Below are 19,760 nucleotides of genomic sequence, written 5' to 3' on the forward strand. Positions count from 1 at the left end.
CAGTCCATGGCCGATATATATTTCCTGCATTTGCAGCACTACTTTAAGCCTGTCCTTTGGAGAGTAACACATTTCTTTCCTGGCACACTATTGAACATTTGGAATTGTTCTTAGACTGACATAGTTGGTCTGGATCTATTTTAAAGTTGGTAGAGAGAAGGGGACCGACATTAGCACAGGGTCGTGCCTGTGTGCGGCTCTGCTCTGTCACTTCCGGGACATCAACAAGGTCACTGTGGAGTCAGGCTACTCTACCCGGCAAATGCAGAAGAGACTGCTTTGGGGAATTACGGGCCCGGTGTCTGAGAGTGTTCTGGGGGGGAAGAATCTGCTGTGGGTAGTATCCATCAGAAAGGTGATAACCCTTACTGATATAATTACTTTCTGGAGAACCCCATATATCACGTCTTAAAGGAGGCTGCAGGCTGGGACCATTTGCCAGCAGCATCCAGAGATCAATTTGTGATGGTGCTGAGTGCCAGCAGTTAGATTTTGGGTTTGGAAACATATTTTTCAGCATCATATTTAGACCCAGAAAAATAAAAGTAAAAGCAAAAGAGAGAAAGAGAAATTAAAAAGAGAAAGCAAGTGTAAAAAATAGAAACGGCAGTAATGATACAAAGAAATCAGAAGTATACAATGGTGGAAGGAAGGGGCCAGATGCAGAATAAAAACTAGGCAGTCTTGGTATTGAACTCAGCAGCATTCGGCAGCAGGCTCTTAAGCAAACGTTTGGGCCCTTAAACTTGCACTCTTATGAGCTAAGCACAAGCAATAACTAATGAAAAGTGGACCACATTAGACACACTTCAAAACAGTACTGCGTCTTTGCAGGTATTCAGTAGACTGAAGTTGTACTCTGAGCCTTTTCAAGTCTGGCTTGATAGTGCAACAGCCTGTTAACCTACTGTTAACAATTCTTTCAAAATATATAGAGTGGCTTTGGCCTTTCCCAGAGACGCATTGTGCTCAGTCCGTATCATTCTGCCTCCTCTGGAGTACTTTTACTGTAATGCATCTGAAAAGTACACTGAATATTCACACATTGATTTCTTTATGTCATACATAATTTGGACACAATCTTTGTGTGAAGCCATATTTCTCACCGCAGGAAGCGAATGGACAGACTTCAAACTGAAACATCCACAACATGGGCACAGTGAAGTGTGAGATTTCAGCACCTCGTTGACCTCATACTTCCTGAAGCAGCAATCAGGGCCAGACATGGACAGGCCTGGCCTAAAGATGTCTTCACCTTGAAATCAAATTGCAGTCCCACCTCAAACAGCCACCAAATAGTAGTGCTCAGGAAGACTCCTTGATAAACAAAAGGCCTCATGAGATTTCTAAAGTTAGCCAGTCTCTCCCTCCTCATTTCAGTGTCTGTGTCTCCTCCCTCCAGATGTAGGAATGCAAGCAATATAAAGCCATAAAGTTCCACTGTCTGGGAAGCTATTCTTGTACTTTTCAAGTGCCATTCTAAACCAGGAGCATCTAAATGGATCATCTTATTTTTGTACTTATTACTGTGTGGCAACCTTTGTGGGTAAACACCAGAAGCCATTCACTTAGATGTTCGCATTATTTACCCTGTATATACTCTCAAGTTGATTTGATCGGGTTACTACTTCATTCAAGGACAGCCTAAAGTTTATATACATGTCGCTCTCTTGGCCACAAATGAAGACGCTCTGATGTAAGTATGGATTGGATGGCTATACAAAATATGCACCAGGGCACGAGGTGGGGGTACACGCAGGTACACGGCATCCACCCACTATTTTCCCAGGGTGGACGCCGTCCCCCCTTCCAAGAAGTTGGGCCCCACATAAATATGCAGGCAGTGAGGGAGTATTTTCTTACCTCCAGCTGGGTTGAAGTTAAGGGGCCAAACGGCCTCCTTTTGTTTGAATCTGCTGACTGGGAGGCCACCTAGAACCTCACACTTAATGTATATGCCACAGAGGGAAACAAAAGTAATTACATTGCAAATGACGATGAATCTTGATACCAATATTTTTTACAACTCTCTGCTTAACCAGTATGCCGCGGAGTATAAGTGGGCTGAATCACAGCACACAACACAGTGAATCTTGGAACACAACAATACAAAAAAAGAAACTACAAATTGTTTGCAAAAATTATTATTTTCTATTTTTAATTTTTCAAAACATATTAAAAGTACATGTTTCAAGGGCTGTCAAGGTGAGGCATAACTGTAAAGTGACTAGTGTTTCAAAGTGACAATCAGTGCCCAGTGCTGATGGTGCAGTGCATACATACAATAGTGAAGCTATATACAAATATGTACAGGTTAAATAATGGTCAGAAAAACAACGAAGTCAATATCTCTGGTTGTGGGGGGCAGCTCATTAGTGTACACCCAGAGATTTGTAAAGACTGAGCCATGTGTTATTGTCGACGTTTCGACCCTAATAATGCGTTAGTATGGTGTCAGAGCGGGTCTTCTTCAGGACAAAAGACAGCCCAGCAATTGGGAAGTATCCCTATGCGTCCCTCACAGAGTCGAGGCTGCCAGGAAGATCTGCACTGGTCAGGAGAATCTCTGGAATGAGGTTAAGTGAATAATTCCCCTTGAGATAACACAGCAAAGTTGTACCCTATGCCGAGTAGAAATGATTCAGGAAACCGAAAGATAATTCAAAGTGAATCCAGGCGTAAAGTCCGTGGATGTGAACGCTCCTCATTCAGCAGTCTAGGGTACAACTGCTGTTTCGAACATTCCCGGGTGACCAAAGCTGGGATTGGAGGACGCCCCGTTCTCGCAACCTTCAGAGGCCTGTTCTTGCAACCTCCAGGGACGCTTGCCGCATCTACCGCCCAACAGTACAGCTTTGCACCCGGGGCGAGGACTACAGTCCCCAGGGTGCACTAGACCGCACACAGCTGCCGCAAGTGAGGGGGGAGGCGTGGTCTATCCCGCTTAAAGCGCTGCCTCTCCCCCCGTGGCACGGGACGGCGCCCGGGCAAAACCAGGGCCAAGGGCGGGCCCGTCTGAGGCTGGGCTGGGCCACCCCCCTAACATCGATGGAACACTGAAATGCTCGCTCAATTGCCCGGACTCCTTCCGCCATCAAGAGGTGGAGGTGAGGTCAAGCTTAAAGTACTTATCAGCAGTATTTGGTCTTATAACTGTTGGGTGGCTACCATAGGCCTGCTCGGATTGGTTTGTGTTGCCTGGAAAAACTCGGAGGACTTGGGCCAGAACTATCTTAGCTTCCCCGAAGGATCTGGACTGCTTGGACTGTCCTGTCTGCTTTGGGTCTGCTCACTGTTTTTTTTTTTCTTTTCTTGATTATCTGGCGGAATGAGCAGGAGGAAGGCAAAGGACGACAAGGTGGGGGGAGTGCAAAGGGGACATTAGACACATTTTTATTGAGGGTGGAATCTCTATTAGTGCATGAGATTCAGTTGGCCGAGAAGAGGCTGTCATTAGATTCTATTCTGTTACAGAAGAGGTCCTCAATGGGGAGCTTAGCCACGGCCAGGTCGCCTAAACTCGCTAATCCAGCAGCTCAAGATAATGACACTGACGATCACCCCACATCTGGCACTCATCCTGTCGCGGTAACACCACAGGTGGTGGGACCAGCAGCTCAAACAACTGAGGTTCTACAAGATGTGCTTTCCATGCCAGAGATAGTGGTAGAAGATAGTGTGGAGGGCTGCTGCACAGACCTGGAACTAGTTTGTGGGGTAAACCAGCCAGTGGGAGGCGCAGTTTTGGCTATGACACCTAAGAGTGGTAAAATTGCCAAGAGTGAAGATGAGGAGGTGGTCACACGGTCTAAGAGGGTATTACTAGACAGAATTGAGACAAGTAGGGCCGTCACCCCCCCCCCCAAATGGCCCCTCAGCAATAGCAAAGCGAACTCGAGGGATGGGGCGTCACATTGCCAATAGTAAATCTAAGCAGAAAGGGGCGCCAAACCTGGCCAGGTCTAAAGACACAGAAAACCCCACAGGGATATCTCAGTGCTTAAAGTGTGGTGACGTTGAAAATGTGGGGGGGATCCAGATATGTGGTCCAGGTTGGAAACAATGTTTATCACCCATTTAGGGCCCATACAGGAGAAAATTACAGCTATTGAAGAGAAAGTGTCCCTGCTGTTTACCCAGAATAGCAACCAAACAAATGTGGCCAGGGCACATAGCTCGGGGCATTAGATGTTCCCAGTTTGTCAAGGGTTGCCTTGCCTGCAGATAGAAACGAGGGTACGTCATATGTGGGGGATCATCAGAAAGGAATTAAGGAGGATGTAGCTGAACAGCAACTGGTGGGGCTTAGGGATGGATATGCCCCGAGTGCTAATGGTGCTATGGGTGATAATAGAGCCAGGAGGGAGGGTCCCTCAGCCCAGATTCTGAGCCAGAATGTAGGTTCGGAAAATACATGGGGCATTGGCGGTAGAGCACTTATACCACAGGATACTGTGCCCGCCCAAGATGACTCCGTTAGTTGTACTGCGGCTTTTCCAGTTCTAGATCTGTTACCAGCAGCTTGCCCATATACTATTGTCCTGACAGGGGTCCCGGCACTCAGTGGAAACAGAGAAGAAACCCTGCAAATGTTAATCAATAAGGCGGCCCATTGGTTGAACAGAAATGCACACTTTAGCATAGCAGACCATAGGCACAAATTAATGGCAAGAAGGGTATCCTGGATTGGTTGTAGTAGGAAGTGCTTCCCTGGAGACACGGTGATCTTAACTTTTAGGCTCCCGGGGTTGGTACATGATCTCCTCACCCAGCGTAAAGGTTCCTTCCAGGAAGAAGGGGGATTAACCATTAGAATGTTACCATTGGGGTTTTTCTATAGGGATAAGTTGGGTGCAAACATTAACGAGAATCAAAGGAGAGATCAAGCAGGATGTAACCAAGGGGGTCGACCCGTTCAGTTGTCTAACCGGTACGCTCCTCTTGTAAACGCCTCGGCCTTAGACGACACTGATTGACGCGAAAGGAACACCATTAGTGGGGATGGCCATAGATGGGACGCCGCTTTTCTTAACTCAGGCACGGGACGGATATCAAGGCCACAGGCTAAGGTGCACATCCCACCATTTACCCCGGGAGACTATAGCGAGCTTGCTAGCGAAGGGATCATTAACGTAAGCATTATTCACCCCAGGCCTACTAGATGCCCGACATCAGTTACCCCAGACATATATAGTCAGGGAACTATTAAGATTATCTTGTGGAATATAGCTGGTCTCTCATCCAAAATATCCAACAATGAATGGCTAGTGAACATTAGGAATTTTCAGGTAATTTGCCTCCAGGAGACATGGGAAACAGACAGTGCCACGCTCTCCTTGGAGGGTTATAAAATGCTTTTTGTACCGGCACGCAAGGGTGTGGTGGGAAGAGCAAGGGGAGGCCTGATCACACATGTTTATTTGAGGCTCCAGGGGAGGTGGGATGACTTGGGTTGGTACTCAGACTTTTGGCAGGGGATTAGATTGTCCGGTAGGGGTCACATGTTAATTTTTTAAAACTTTTATAATGCTGTTTTAAACGGGCCAACCAACATTAAGATTCAAAGATATGGAGAGTAGGCTAGCACGGTTACATGACCAGGGGGAATGGGCACTTCAGCTGGTGTTGCTCGACGATTTCAACTGTCACCTGTGCCCACATGTAAAACTCAGAAGGGGGATTGGTTTTCCTGCCCACTGGAAGGGGGGCCGCACGTAGAGCACACTAGAGAGGGAAACAAATTAAATAAGGTCTCAGGAATATATGACCTTACACATACTTTAGACCTGATTAAAGTAGGGGAGAGCGGCTTGGTCCATCCAACCTTTAAAGGTAGAGGCTGTGACTCTTTTATTAACTTTATTTTTGTTTCCAATACGTTAAAGAGGGGGATTTTGGGCATTGAGATTCAGTTAAGTATTTTTAGCGATCATAATCCTCTAGTTATGTCGCTTGGGGACCCATTCTCAATTAAACAGAAGGAAAGCAGGGGAGACAGTGGCACATTATCAGCCACTGATCAAGGAAGGAGGCTTAGATGGACTCAGGTGGACGGTGAAACCTTTTGTAAAGCCTTACTGGCGGACAACCAACATTATGTATGGAAGCGCTTGAGCCCTACGGTGTATGGAGTTGAACTGGTCAAAGCCTTTGAAGGTGTCACTAAGCACATCGACAGTTTACTTAGGACCAAACCTACCAATAAAGTAAAGGAGGACCATAGGTGGTTTGATCATGACTGCTCCCTTGCCGTGAAAGAACTGAAACTAGCATTAAAAGCAGTCCCAAGGGACAAGAAAAGGGTGACTATATATCGGGGACTGTATAAAGATGCAGTAAAGCGACGCAAAACCTCCTTACAGCATCAGGCGTGGGAGAATCTGAGGGAAGCGGTCAAATCCAAAAACATGACAGCGTTTTGGAAGGTCATTAATAAACCCTGCTTCCAAGATGCCAATAACCCAAGATAGCAAACCATATCTTGCAGGAATCTTGGTATGTGGTACAAAAGGGGGTGGTGATGGACGGAGCATCTGAACCAATCAAACACTCACACCCAGTCAACAGATCTGGGTTTAATCCATCACCGTTCTTTAGCCCACTCTGCCACCCCAGTTCAGACATGGCCATATGCAAATCAGTCTGATCCTGTGCCTCATGGGAACAGTCCAGCCCGAACTGCCAAGCCATGCCTTCCCTGGACCGGAAACAAGCTTCCGAGGACCGGTTTCTGGCATTTCAGCCGTCTTCCACCCGGCTTGATTGAATCCAGTGGCAAAGTGAGCAAGGGACTCATGTCTGAGCATACCCTGCCAACTTATGGCGAACAAAGTGGTACAAAAGGGGGTGGTGATGGACGGAGCATCTGAACCAATCAAACACTCACACCCAGTCAACAGATCTGGGTTAAATCCATCACCGTTCTTTAGCCCACTCTGCCACCCCAGTTCAGACATGGCCATATGCAAATCAGTCTGACCCTGTGCCTCATGGGAACAGTCCAGCCCGAACTGCCAAGCCATGCCTTCCCTGGAACGGAAACAAGCTTTCATGGACCAGGTTCTGGCATTTCAGCCGTCTTCAGCCCGGCTTGCTTGAATCCAGTGGCAAGGTGAGCAAGGGACTCACGTCTGAGCATACCCTACCAACTTATGGCGAACAAAGTGGTACAAAAGGGGGTGGTGATGGACGGAGCATTTGAAACAATCAAACACTCACACCCAGTCAACAGATCTGGGTTTAATCCATCACCGTTCTTTAGCCCACTCTGCCACACCAGTTCAGGCATGGCCATATGCAAATCAGTCTGACCCTGTGCCTCATGGGAACAGTCCAGCCCGAACTGCCAAGCCATGCCTTCCCTGGAACGGAAACAAGCTTCCATGGACCGGGTTCTGGCATTTCAGCCGTCTTCAGCCCGGCTTGCTTGAATCCAGTGGCAAGGTGAGCAAGGGACTCACGTCTGAGCATACCCTACCAACTTATGGCGAACAAAGTGGTACAAAAGGGGGTGGTGATGGACGGAGCATCTGAAACAATCAAACACTCACACCCAGTCAACAGATCTGGGTTTAATCCATCACCGTTCTTTAGCCCACTCTGCCCCCCCAGTTCAGGCATGGCCATATGCAAATCAGTCTGACCCTGTGCCTCATGGGAACAGTCCAGCCCGAACTGCCAAGCCATGCCTTCCCTGGAACGGAAACAAGCTTCCATGGACCGGGTTCTGGCATTTCAGTCGACTTCAGCCCGGCTTGCTTGAATCCAGTGGCAAGGTGAGCAAGGGACTCACGCCTGAGTATGTTAGGTAAACCCTGTCAGCCTTGGGTTACGTAGATTTTTTTAACCACCCTACAAAATTGTTACCTCGGGACAAGGCTTACGTGAAGGCGGAATTCCTGAAACATGTGGCGTCCCGTAGGGAGGACAGCGAGGTGAACAAACCCTCTGTTAGAGCGCACATTTTGACTAAATCTTGCTTGGGCAATGAACCCTATTTGTCAATTAATCTACAATCCCCAAGACAGATTTTTAATGACACGCTTCAGGCTAAACTTACTACACCATAGCCTAGCAGTGCTGGCAGGTTACACTAAAACCATAGAGGTGAAGGGCCCGTGCGGCTGAGATCAACTGTCTCCGCAGGATACCCTCCACTTTGTTTTATTGTGTCCCTACTATATGTACCCCAGGAAGCTATTTTTAAAAACTATTTTAAGAAAAGCAGGGTTTAAACAGGCGAAGGTGGCTCTACTTTTCTTAAAGCTGTCCACAGAGGTTTTAACTCTTCACTGTACTATAAGTTTTTTAAAGTCGGCAATGCGACTTAAAATCAGTAGAGGCGAGGAGTGATCAGACTAACTTTAGTGCTGGTAGGTTAATGGTCGCAGTAATGAATTGGGGGGCTGAGTTCATCCTCAATTACCAAAAGAGTATTTATTGTATCCCCTGTTATGAGGTGGTTTCTTGTATGTGTCTTCTTTTTATCCGGTCAAGTTACCTTTTTCTTACCCCAGGTCAAGTTTTAACCATTTGTATAAGATTATCAGAAGAGAAGGGGTTTTAATATGAATCAAGTTGCATATGTAATTGTGGGCTGGTCTTACCGTGACATTCTTAATTTTTTACTGTGATATGTGAATGTTTTTAAATTGTACTTTTATGGTATTGTTTTGATGCCGAATAAAGGATTGATTGATTGAAATAGCACTATTTCTTTTATAGCGCTACGTCGTGATGTCATGATCTCATTTGCATACTGTCCTACTTGGTCAATTCCCCCGCTTCTTTTTATAGAACTTGTGCCCTTATATGCCCTATACATGTCTCTACAAGGCTGTTCTTTTTTATATATGGAAAAAAACGAACACATTTATTTTCACAACAAAAAAAACATAGCCTTAATGTCTTAATATCTCCCTACATATACCTCCAGCCATTACTTTACGCTCCCAACCCCAGAGCTGATCAACTGTCCTTGCTCAAGCAGTGGCCTAGCTGTAGGTTGATTCTAGGGCCTATCCAAGTGCTTAATATAGCACTATTTTACATGAGAATAATGGTGTATTTTTTTAAACAGTTGTGCATCCTGAGAGTGCATACTACCTAAAAGGTCTACTCGCTGTTCCTAAAATCCTGCAGGAAAATATTGAACTTGGTTTCCGATTGTTGCGTCTCCTTATTTTCTTTTGAATTAATGCCTCCTCACACTGAGTTTAGCCCATTATAACTCATGTGCTTGTATGCCTTAATCTGTTATTGTATTTTTACAAATTGCCTACACCTCATTTCAAAGATCGCAACGTGTCCTTTGAAAGTCGTACTCTGCAACCTAGCAATACATAATCTCATCTACTAATCCCACCAACTAACGGCATTAATTCACAATAACTCCCGCCCGTCACTACTGATCACACCTGTCTCCAACTAATTTAATCCACCTCAAAGACACTAGAGTAAATGCACTGAATGGTCTCCTTAAGAGAACAAGGTCAGTCCAAGGTACTAACAACAACCAACTACTACCAAGGGTTTCCGGAGCAGCGTGCGCCCAGGCATAAGGCACTTCAAAGCCTCATCAGGGCTAGGTAGCACTATATAAATACATTAATAATAAACAATTCTCGACGGGGCGTGGCTTGGACGGCAATGCGGACGGACGTCTAACTCCGATGCCTCCAGAGCCGCGAGGACATAGACCGCGATTTTAAACAGCCAAACGAGTTCATCCCGAAACAGGGAACACAGGAGAAGCCATCGGAACAGCACGGGAAGAGAACGAGCCAAGGAACCTCCCGGACAAGCAACCAAAAGACGCTTTATCAAGACTTTCCCCGCTCGAATCAAGAAGTCGGAAGCCCAGACAAGATGGCGGGCGGAGAGTCCGAGCTGTGAAGCGAAGAGGTGAGCGCTGTCCCAACTACAAATGCCCTGCAGCCCTCCAAATCTCCTGCGAGCCCGCAGGCACCAATAACCAACACGCACCTAGCGAGGCGCCAACTCACCTCCCGCAGAAGCGGTACGCGCCTGGCACCACCGGAGCCGACCGAGAGTGAAACCGAAACCCGGCACTGGGCGCGGCCATTACGGAAACACATAGGGTGCGGCCATTTTGAAGCCGAACAGTAGCGGGAAGCAGCGGAAGTCTACGGCAACTGCAGAGGAGAGGACAAGAGGAAAACCGGCACACAACTCCAGCGAGGAGACGCACAATAACAAACCGAGACAGGAAACGGAACTGTCCAAAGGCGCAACCACCCTTGCCAAACACAAAAGGAACTGCAAGCCTGAATTAAACAAAACGGCGGACACCAAACGTGAGCGAAGGAGTTGATAGGTGAGCGCGCCCCCAGCTACGGGGGCAAGCCTCCACAACCCTCCAGAGGCAACAAGGTCAAGCGCACAGCACAGACCCGCAGCAGAAGCACGCAAACCAACTCGGACAACCGCCAGAATACATTGCGGCACCGCAACCAAGCGGAAGTGAAACCTAAGGCAGGACGCGGCCATTTTTAAGAGCCTCAACAACATAGAGGGCCAGTGGGAGAACAAGCTCAAGGAACAGCGGAGCGGCCGTGAACACGAGCAACATCAAAGAGGAGGCGGAACAAAGGCGCCGCAGGATAGGGAGAAGAACAGAAGTACACAATAGCACTCAGGGCGCAAGAACGGTGAACCACCCACACAACCAAGAGAAAAAGGGAAGAAGCGCAAAGACCCAATAAAAACACTACCAAGAAGAAGGAAGCGCTACAACGCAAGAGCTGGCAGGAGCAAAAGCGAAAATGAGGACAAGGGACATCAGAGAGCCTAGCAGGTACAGAACACACCACACAACCCCCCGCACCAAGAGCGGGACCAGCCAGGGCCCTAGCTTCAATCCAGAAAGAGGGCAGACTAGGCTGCTTCCAATCCAGAAGGGGCATCTGCACGATGACGGGACAGGAAGGGAAAACCAATACTGACTTGAAAAAACTCAAGAAGGAAACGCCGGAGTCACCACTAAAGCAACAAAAAAACAATGCAATCACCCTAGAGACTATCCTAAACAAGCATTTACAATGCAACGGTTTCGCCTTTGGAAAAGTTAGAGCTATTAGCAATGTAAATGACAATGCCATTTATTTATCTGTTTTCAAAACCAACACATAAATACAAATTTTGTCATTTACAATGCCAATAGCTCAAACTTTTCCAAAGGCGAAACCTTTGCATTGCGCTCCGTCTGTGGCATTATTTATGGCAGGGGTCGGGTACAAGCTACAAAGTGCAGGGCAACAATTCCTCCTCATTTTCAAAATCTACTGGATTACATGCACATATCTGGGATAAAGTGTCATTCAGAGTCACACATATACTAAAATGTCACACACTAGTGCTCTCCAATTAAATGTATGGTCAGAGTAGTGAGAAGTTCAGGTACTTTTCCTCTACCCCTCCCCCCCCAAAACGGAAGTACTCAGTAGCGGACAGTACCTGTCCATTTAGAGCACTGATTATAGTGCTACGGACGTGTAGCCTGCGACCGGAAGCACTATGAATATGCATTGTTTTAAAGTATAGGATAGGCTGGAACAAAACATGCAGAAATGTATTGTTCATTATTATTAGGCAAGTGTTGAGCTTCTATTTTAGGGGTCTGTGTCATGTCAGTTAGTGCCCTTCCATTTCTGGTGCTTTGCAGCAGTTTTAATATCTTCATAAGAGTTTTTATTGGCTCAAATTGGTATCATTTCTGATATGCACATGTTTTACTCGTCTTCATTCCTTGATTTTTGCTCGCGAGAAAGTTTCACTCATAGTCGTTGAATGTCACTGGTAATTACACTGAAATTATGAAAACGTCACACATAAGCAATCAAACTTTGGCAGCTATGCTTAAAATAGTGTGATGTAGTGACTGCAGCAGTGTAGTTTTAAACCCTGAAATATCCTACATGTTCTTGGTAACAAAATTTCGGCAAATATATCACACTCTTAATAGCCACCTAGCAATCCTTCGTCTATTTAAAAATACTGTATTTCGAACAATTTAAAGAAAAAAATGGGATGCCGTGTCTCCTGACCGTATTATAACTGTGGGACCTACTGCGCAGCTAAATGAAAAGAGCGACAATACAATTGTCTAAGCCTTGTGTCACGACAGGAATAGTCGCAGTCTATTGGGCTCGAAGCCCTAACCTTGCAAGATGGTCGCCGTCTTGGCAAAGTGTACCAGTCCCTTTTTTATGTCTCTCAACGAGAGGCTATTTACTACGTTTCTGCAAACTCAAAACACGGAAGACAGCACACGGTCTAAGAAGAGTAAATAAGAAAAGGCGTTTCCTCTGGGTGAGGGTACGCAACATGCGGTCCCACCACACACAAAGTGTTTACGGATCTTATGCACTAACCCAACAGCATCACTTTGTTACTTACTGTGTGCTTCTGGAGTTGAAATGCTGGAACGCGAAGGCGCCAAACACGAACCCGGAGACCACGGCGCCGGTGGTCTCCCCTTCCGTCATCTTTCAGCGGCTATGGAAGACCTGGGTGCTCTGCCTGTTCATCCTGCTACGGTTTCCCAAATGCAGCTATCTTTCGGGGTCCCCCGTCCGGCTGTGGAAGAGGTGCGCTGGCACTCGCACCAATCCTGCTAGGGGCGGGGGGGCAGGTCAGAGCAGCAGGGCGGCGCCTGACAGACAAATGGCAGCAGAAGCGCTCACGAGGACGCTTGCAATACGGAAGGCTACCAAATTGCCCATTCTCTGGGAGTGCTCTAAATGACATTAAATACCGAGGGGCGGGAGAGGACACGGACGGCGGGAGGGGGCGGGAGAGGACACAGACGGCGGGAGGGGGCGGGAGAGGACACGGACGGCGGGAGGGGGCGGGAGTGGACACGGACGGCGGGAGGGGGCGGGAGAGGACACGGACGGCGGGAAACGTGCACAGGACAGCGAGGGGGGGGCGGAAAGGCACACGGAGGGGGCGGGAATGGACAGACTTTCAGTGAAAGGGGAGGGAACGGGGAAAAACGTAACTCCACCCTGGGAAAAAATCTCGGGAACGCCCCCGAATCTGGTCCGGCCTTGACGGACAGATCCGGCACTCAATGGCTAGCCTCCATTTATGGAGCTAGCCAATGAGAGCCGGGGGACGTTCCCGAAGTGCTTATTGTCAACATAGGATTTCACCTGCGCTGAAAAGCTGCGCAAAGCGCAGCCTTCGGCAGGCGAAACCCAAAAAGGTAAACGAAGGCAACGCTGTGGCCAAACAAACAAAAATAACAATAGACAGCATGCAGCTGGAACTAACAGCAATAAGAGCAGACCTACACAGCACCAACACGAGAATAGAAGCCGCTGAAAGGCGAATAAGTGACATCGAAGACGTAACCGTCAAGAACAACAAAGCCCTAGCGGAAAACTCCAAGATAACAAGATTCATACAAAAGCAGCTGGCAGATCAGGACGATCGGGCTAGGAGAGGCAACATACGAATAATGGGAGTTCCTGAGGGAGCGGATGACAAAGAAGGCGCATGCGCAACCATGCTCGAGGAAATGCTGCCCAAGCTGACCGGACTGAGATTCGACAGGCAGTTTGAGGTGGATAAGGCCTATCGAGTGCCAGCAGTGAAACCTCCACAAGGCAAGGGACCAAGACCGATAATTTGCTGCCCGCTCAGATCAAGCCACACGGATGCCATCTTTACCTTTGCCCGCAAAAACCAAAACCTGAAGTGGGGAAGCAACAGAATAATTCTCACCCAAGACTTCTCGAAACCAACAGTGGAGACCAGGAGAGGGTTTCTATCGCTAAGGGATGCTCTGCGCAAGAAGAACCTCAGTTTCAGCTTCGCAGGCCCAGCACGCTTCAAAGTCACAGACAACTGGAGGACAATGTTTTTCAACGAGCCGGAAGATCTAAGAAGATACCTACAAGGACCGCCAGCAGAGAATATGGAAACCAAAAACCCAGGAGCGGCAAAAAGAAGCGCTTAACCGGATGACTCAGGGAAATCAGACTAAAAGGGACAACCATGCACCCACACAACACAGCTACCTCACTGCTGTCTACCTCAACACCCACATTCTCCTCACTCAGGGATCACCAATATACGCACAAAGGAGACTTTTTTTTTTTATGAGCCACAACTACCTACCTCAAGAACACCAGTGTGCCCGAAATCATGATCGCCAACCAGGAAGCTGAAGGATCCAAGCAGCGGAAAGAAGCCAGACCGCCCACCATATCCTTTATGTTTTCGCAAGCCAATATCAACGAGACACTCTGGCACGCAAATGGGAAGAACTTAAACTTTGCCTCGGGGACTCATACGGAGGGAGGGAGCTTTGCTGTCGCACACCCACTCAGCAAGTACAGGGGGAGGGGGGGAGAAGGGAAGGGTGGGAGGGGGGCGGGGTTCTTGGTGCAGGTTTATGGGATCTTCTTTCTTCTCTACTCTTTCTCTTTCCTTTCTCCTTCTCTTGACCACTGCCCTCCACGAAGGTGGATGCACAGGCAGCTACTAACGAGCACAGACAGGCAACACAACTATAGACATGCTGACATCAGGACAATGAAAGCACAACATACGGTGCAACCTTATAATACCTCCAAGAGTACACCATGCACAATGCAAGAGACAGAACACATAAAATGACACACAACCAACATAACCACCTCTCGGCTAATATTAAGGTAGTGTCCCTCAACGGGAAGGGTCTCAACCATCCGGTAAAAAGAAGGAAGGTCCTCGAGCACCTTGCCAAACTTAAAAGTGACGTATATGTCCTGCAGGAGACAAAACTAGCAGCGGACGACATAGGCCGTCTCAGAGCCAACTGGATAGAAGAAGTAATAGGCTCACCTGCACACAACAAAAAAAGCGGAGGTATCACACTAATCAGCAAGAAGTCAAAGCTAGCACTAAAGGACTCACATATTGATGAGGAAGGGAAATTCTTGATAACCAGTCTAGCCAGGGGGGAGGAGACAATACATGTAGCCAACATCTATGGGCCCAACACGGATGACTAACTCTTCTGGGAGAGAGTAGAAGCACAATTGAACACCCTACCGCAAGAAGACCTTCTAATAGTGGCGGGAGACTTGAATCAGGTCCTAGACCCAGCTTTAGACAGACACCCACAGAGACACAGCCCAAGCTCACATAGGGGGAACACTCTGGGGAACCTGTGCGCGGGGCTCAAACTCAAAGACCCCTGGAGACTACAGAACCCAGATGGCAGAGTACACCTTCTACTCTCACCCACACAACTCATACAGCAGGATTGCCTACATCCTAATCTCAGATTAGCACACCCATCTCATTGACCAAACTGAGATAGGCCCAAGGATCATCTCAGATCACTCACACATCAGTCTAACTCTATCAGGCAAACACAACGAAAGACCGACACGCAGATGGAGGTTTGATTATGACCTTCTCAAGAACACAACAGCCAAGGCAGAAATAGAGGAGGCGATAAAAGAGTACCTCGAACTCAACGACAACCCCGAAACAGACAGAAGCACCCTATGGGATGCCCTAAAAGCAACAGTCAGGGGTAGAATACTCTCCATCAAAGGCCGAATAAATAGAGAAAGGAACAACAAGATTTCAGATCTAGAAAAGGAAATAAAAAGCCTGGAAACGGGACACATAGCCAACCTAAATGACAGGAACACACTCACAACGCTGACGAAAAGAAAGTACGAGCTAAACAAGATTCTTAGCGAAAGGGCTGGAACATGGCTAAACAAGTACAAAGCCATAAACCTGTGTACCGCCAACAAAGCAGGGAAGGCACTCGCCTTTTACCTCAAAAGCAAACAAAGGCAACTCGCGGTAGCGGCAGTGACGGATGACAAAGGTAAATCACAAACAGCAAACGAAGAAATCCTCAAAGTATTCAAAGACTTCTATGAGCAGCTCTACAAGGAAGATCTAACCCTAAACAAAGACGGAGGGAAGGCTCTCCTAGACAGAATCACAATGCCAACACTCACAGACACACAGAGGGTGACACTGGAATCAGCAGACATCACAGGCGACGAAATAGAAAAGGCAGTAGGGAGCCTTATGGACAACAAAGCCCCAGGCCCGAACGGATACACAGCGAAATTCTATAAGCAATTCCTACCCCTACTCAGGCCCACAATGACAGAAGTCTTCTCAAGCTTTGTCCAAAAAGGACGCATGACGCCCACGATGGCAGAAGCCAACATCGTAGTAATCCCCAAAGAAGGGAAAGGTACGCAATACCCCAAGAACTACAGGCCAATCTCCCTGATAGATGTGGACTGCAAAATGTACGCGAAGATTCTAGTGTCCAGACTCAACACACACTTACCCAAACTCATACACTGCTCACAGGAAGGCTACCTCAAAAACAGGATGTCCCACGACAATACCAGACTGCTATGCCACATAATCAATAATGCCTCCAGAAGTGACAACGCGGCAGTCATGATCGCCCTAGACGCGGAAAACACATTCGATAGAGTGTCCTGGCCATTCCTGGACATCTGCATGCAAAAGTTTGGCCTGGGACCCAACTATAGGATGATGGTACTAGCACTCTACAACGAGCCAAAAGCACGCGTTGTAGTGAACGGCGGCACATCGGAGCCACTCACCTTGGAACGCGGCACCAGACAAGGCTGCCCGCTATCACCGGCCCTCTTTCTATTAGCCCTAGAACCACTGCTCACTATAATAAGAACCAACAAAGACATTACAGGAATTCCTATAGGGGGTACACCGTCAAGCTGGCAGTCTATGCTGACGACATCCTGATCACAACCGAAAATCCAGAGCAGTCAATATCCGCAATGATGGAAACGATAGAGCAGTACGCACGCGTATCAGGATACAAACTTAACAGAGAAAAGTCCGAATGCAAGCCCCTGAACGTGCACACTACGAAAATGGTACTGGGGAACTCGGACTAGCATGGCAGAAAAAATTCCTAAAATACTTGGGCCTGCTCTTTGAAAGAGACCTCAAGACCACACTAGACCAGAACGAACAGACACTACTCCACAAACTGAAAGAGAGAGTAGAGGCTTGGTCACCGAAATTCACCACATGGTGGGGGAGGATAGAGACAATCAAAATGATGCTAACCCCGATGGTGAACTATATGCTCAACATGCTCCCGCTGACTAATACGGCAGATTTCCATAAAAAACTAGATAGACTAATCAACAAGTTCTTGTGGAAAGACAAAAAACCCCGAATTAGCTTACAAAAACTCAGACTTGGAAAAAGCCTAGGAGGCCTAAATATAACAGATTTCAAATCCTTCCAAACCGCCTGCATAGCCAAACAAGGACTATACTGGCTTACCCCCAGACAAGAATACACCCCAGCATGGCTCTCACTAGAGAGGAGACTGCTGAAGGGACTAGAGCCCATCGCCCTCCTCACAGCGACCAAACACCCGGAGATCACCAACAAACCCGTACTCAGGAACACCAAGATGGTCCTCCTTAAAATAGACAAGAAAATGGACACAGGTATTAGGAACACTGAGTGGGAATCTATATGGTTTAACCCCAAGATCAAATACCAGGAGAGAACTCTAGACATGCACTCCTGGTACAAGCACGGCATCTCCACTGCCAACCAAATGTACACCCTAGGCTCACACGCCACATTCGACTCACTCAAAAACAAATACAAACTAGAAAGGATTGAGCTATATAACTTCCTTAAGATTAAAGTGGCAATCACCAAGGCAGACCTAAGCAAGCAAACCCCCCCAATCCTACAATACGCCGCTAAACTAAACAAAACAGGTCACCAGATAGCACAACTCTACAGAACACTGAGCCCAGGAACTTCCAAACTGAATAACAAGATCACAGCACACTGGGAATCACTACTAGACAGGAAACTTAGCGAGAAGGAAAAGTCAGACCTGTGGACGTCTACCTCGAAAAAGAAAGTAACCACCACCCTAGCCCAAACCAAATTCTGGCTAATGCACAACGCGTATTGGACCCCGCCCGCATGGCATCCATCAGTGTCTGCGAAAACGACACATGCTGGAACTGCAACAGGCAGAAGGGGGATCTGGCCCACCTAATCTTCCACTGCCCTAAAGTTAAAAAATTCTGCCACAAGATACGCGAACTTATAAATGGCGTGATAGGCATCCCCCTCCAGCTCGAGTTCCACAGCTTAGTCACAGGCTTCGTGGCCCCTACAATCCAATCCAAAGAGGACAGAGACCTGATTGACCTACTCACAGCGGCGGTCAAGACGGTCTGAACAACTGGAAAGACACAGGGAAGGCATCCTTCAAGACCTGGTTCAACTGGGTCATCTTCCTAAGGGGTGCAGACACCATAACCGCAAACCATACACCAAAAACCCACACAAAGTGCGAAATGTGGAACTCCCTGGACAACTACCTGTCCTTACATAAGCCACCGTAGCTGCTCGGACCTATCTAAACCTCCTGAGGGAGTCAAGATCCCGACCAGGACATGCACTGTGCTCCACCCAACACCACAACCATACAATACCCTTTCTCTACCTCCCACCCTCTCTTTTTCCTTTCTTGCGGCAGGGGGGATGGACAGTCAGGGCTGCACACAAGATCAACCATCGGCCACACGAACTGACACACAGCCCAACCAAACCAGCATAGCGGGTGGACGGGAGGGAAGCCGAGACGCAAAGAACCAAAGACTATGCGAACTTGATGCTAGAAGTAATGATATAACTATGTATCCGTTTCGGAATGCTATTACCATTCTTGCTATGTTTCTACCCCATCCCCCCCCCCTCCCGGGGCGTTTTTCTCTTTGCCTCTCGTATTTCTGCACCTTGTATATATAAACTTTCTTTCAATAAAAAATTACTGAAATTAAAAAAAAAACTATTCTCGACATTGTAAGGATTTCGGTGAGAGGTGTAATGAGTGCCTCACACCTGGTGGCTGGACGGTGGTGTGACAAATGTCCACCTTCAGGTCGTGCGGCAGCACATTGTTATGTTTCAAACCCGTTTCCAACCCAGCTAATGATTGACTAGAAAGAGTTTTAAATCCCTTTCTAGACCCTTAGATTTGTAAAGAAGTGAGAATTGTTTTCAATGATATGCCATGGGTAGCAGCGTACCGCCTAGCTAGAAAATAAGTGTCACTGCAAATATCCCGCAAAAGGTATAGAGGAATGTTACACAAGCACATTCTAAACATGAGAATACCACACAAAGTCTAGATAAATCGATCCATGGTATGCATGATTTCGACTACCTAATCTGAACTCTATAAAGGTAACTGCTCACTTTGTCTAGATGATAGACGAAACACCACGCTTTATATGACCCTAGCGCCTGGATCACTTGCCTTCTCTGCTGCACACATCACCGAGTCATCTGTATGTAAAGCATGACTCACCTTATCTGAAAGCTTGAGCGACATTTCTTTTCTTATTTGACGGGTATTTTCAGATGAAAACCTGGCGCTGAAACGTGATGAAGCAAGCCCAAACCACACTGCTCTCTCTTCCCTGACCAAAGCCAACAGGAAGCAGGCAACAAGACTGGATTACCATACCGGATCCATTGCACGCGCTCACAACAAGAGACACTAGTCGCCGGAATGTGCGCCGACTGAGCCAGCCTCATTTCTCGCGCTAGATTTCTCTTAAAGAGCTACAGTGCCAATAGAGCCCGTCTGTGAAATACAGGGAAAGATGGGACGATAGAGACAGGGAGAGACTGGGGAGAAGGCCACGGAAAGAAACGGGTAAAGATGA

At 47.5% G+C, this 19,760-nt stretch overlaps 1 protein-coding gene across 2 annotated transcripts in view; it reads right to left on the reverse strand.

Annotated features, from left to right (window-relative positions):
* LOC144823533 (uncharacterized) overlaps positions 1–19,554 on the reverse strand; it is a 266,304-nt gene extending 246,750 nt beyond the window's left edge. The window contains exon 1 of one of the 2 annotated variants that reach the window (XM_078682131.1): positions 19,400–19,554. In XM_078682131.1, coding sequence (XP_078538257.1) covers positions 19,400–19,423 — 24 coding nt within the window. In that variant the 5' untranslated portion in view covers positions 19,424–19,554. The remainder of the gene's footprint in view (positions 1–19,399) is intronic. The other variant, XM_078682130.1, reaches the window with a different exon arrangement.
* Positions 19,555–19,760: the final 206 nt, after the last annotated feature.

The sequence above is a fragment of the Lissotriton helveticus genome, chromosome 3_1, assembly GCF_964261635.1.
Source record: "Lissotriton helveticus chromosome 3_1, aLisHel1.1, whole genome shotgun sequence".
In the NCBI taxonomy this organism is placed as follows: domain Eukaryota; kingdom Metazoa; phylum Chordata; class Amphibia; order Caudata; family Salamandridae; genus Lissotriton; species Lissotriton helveticus.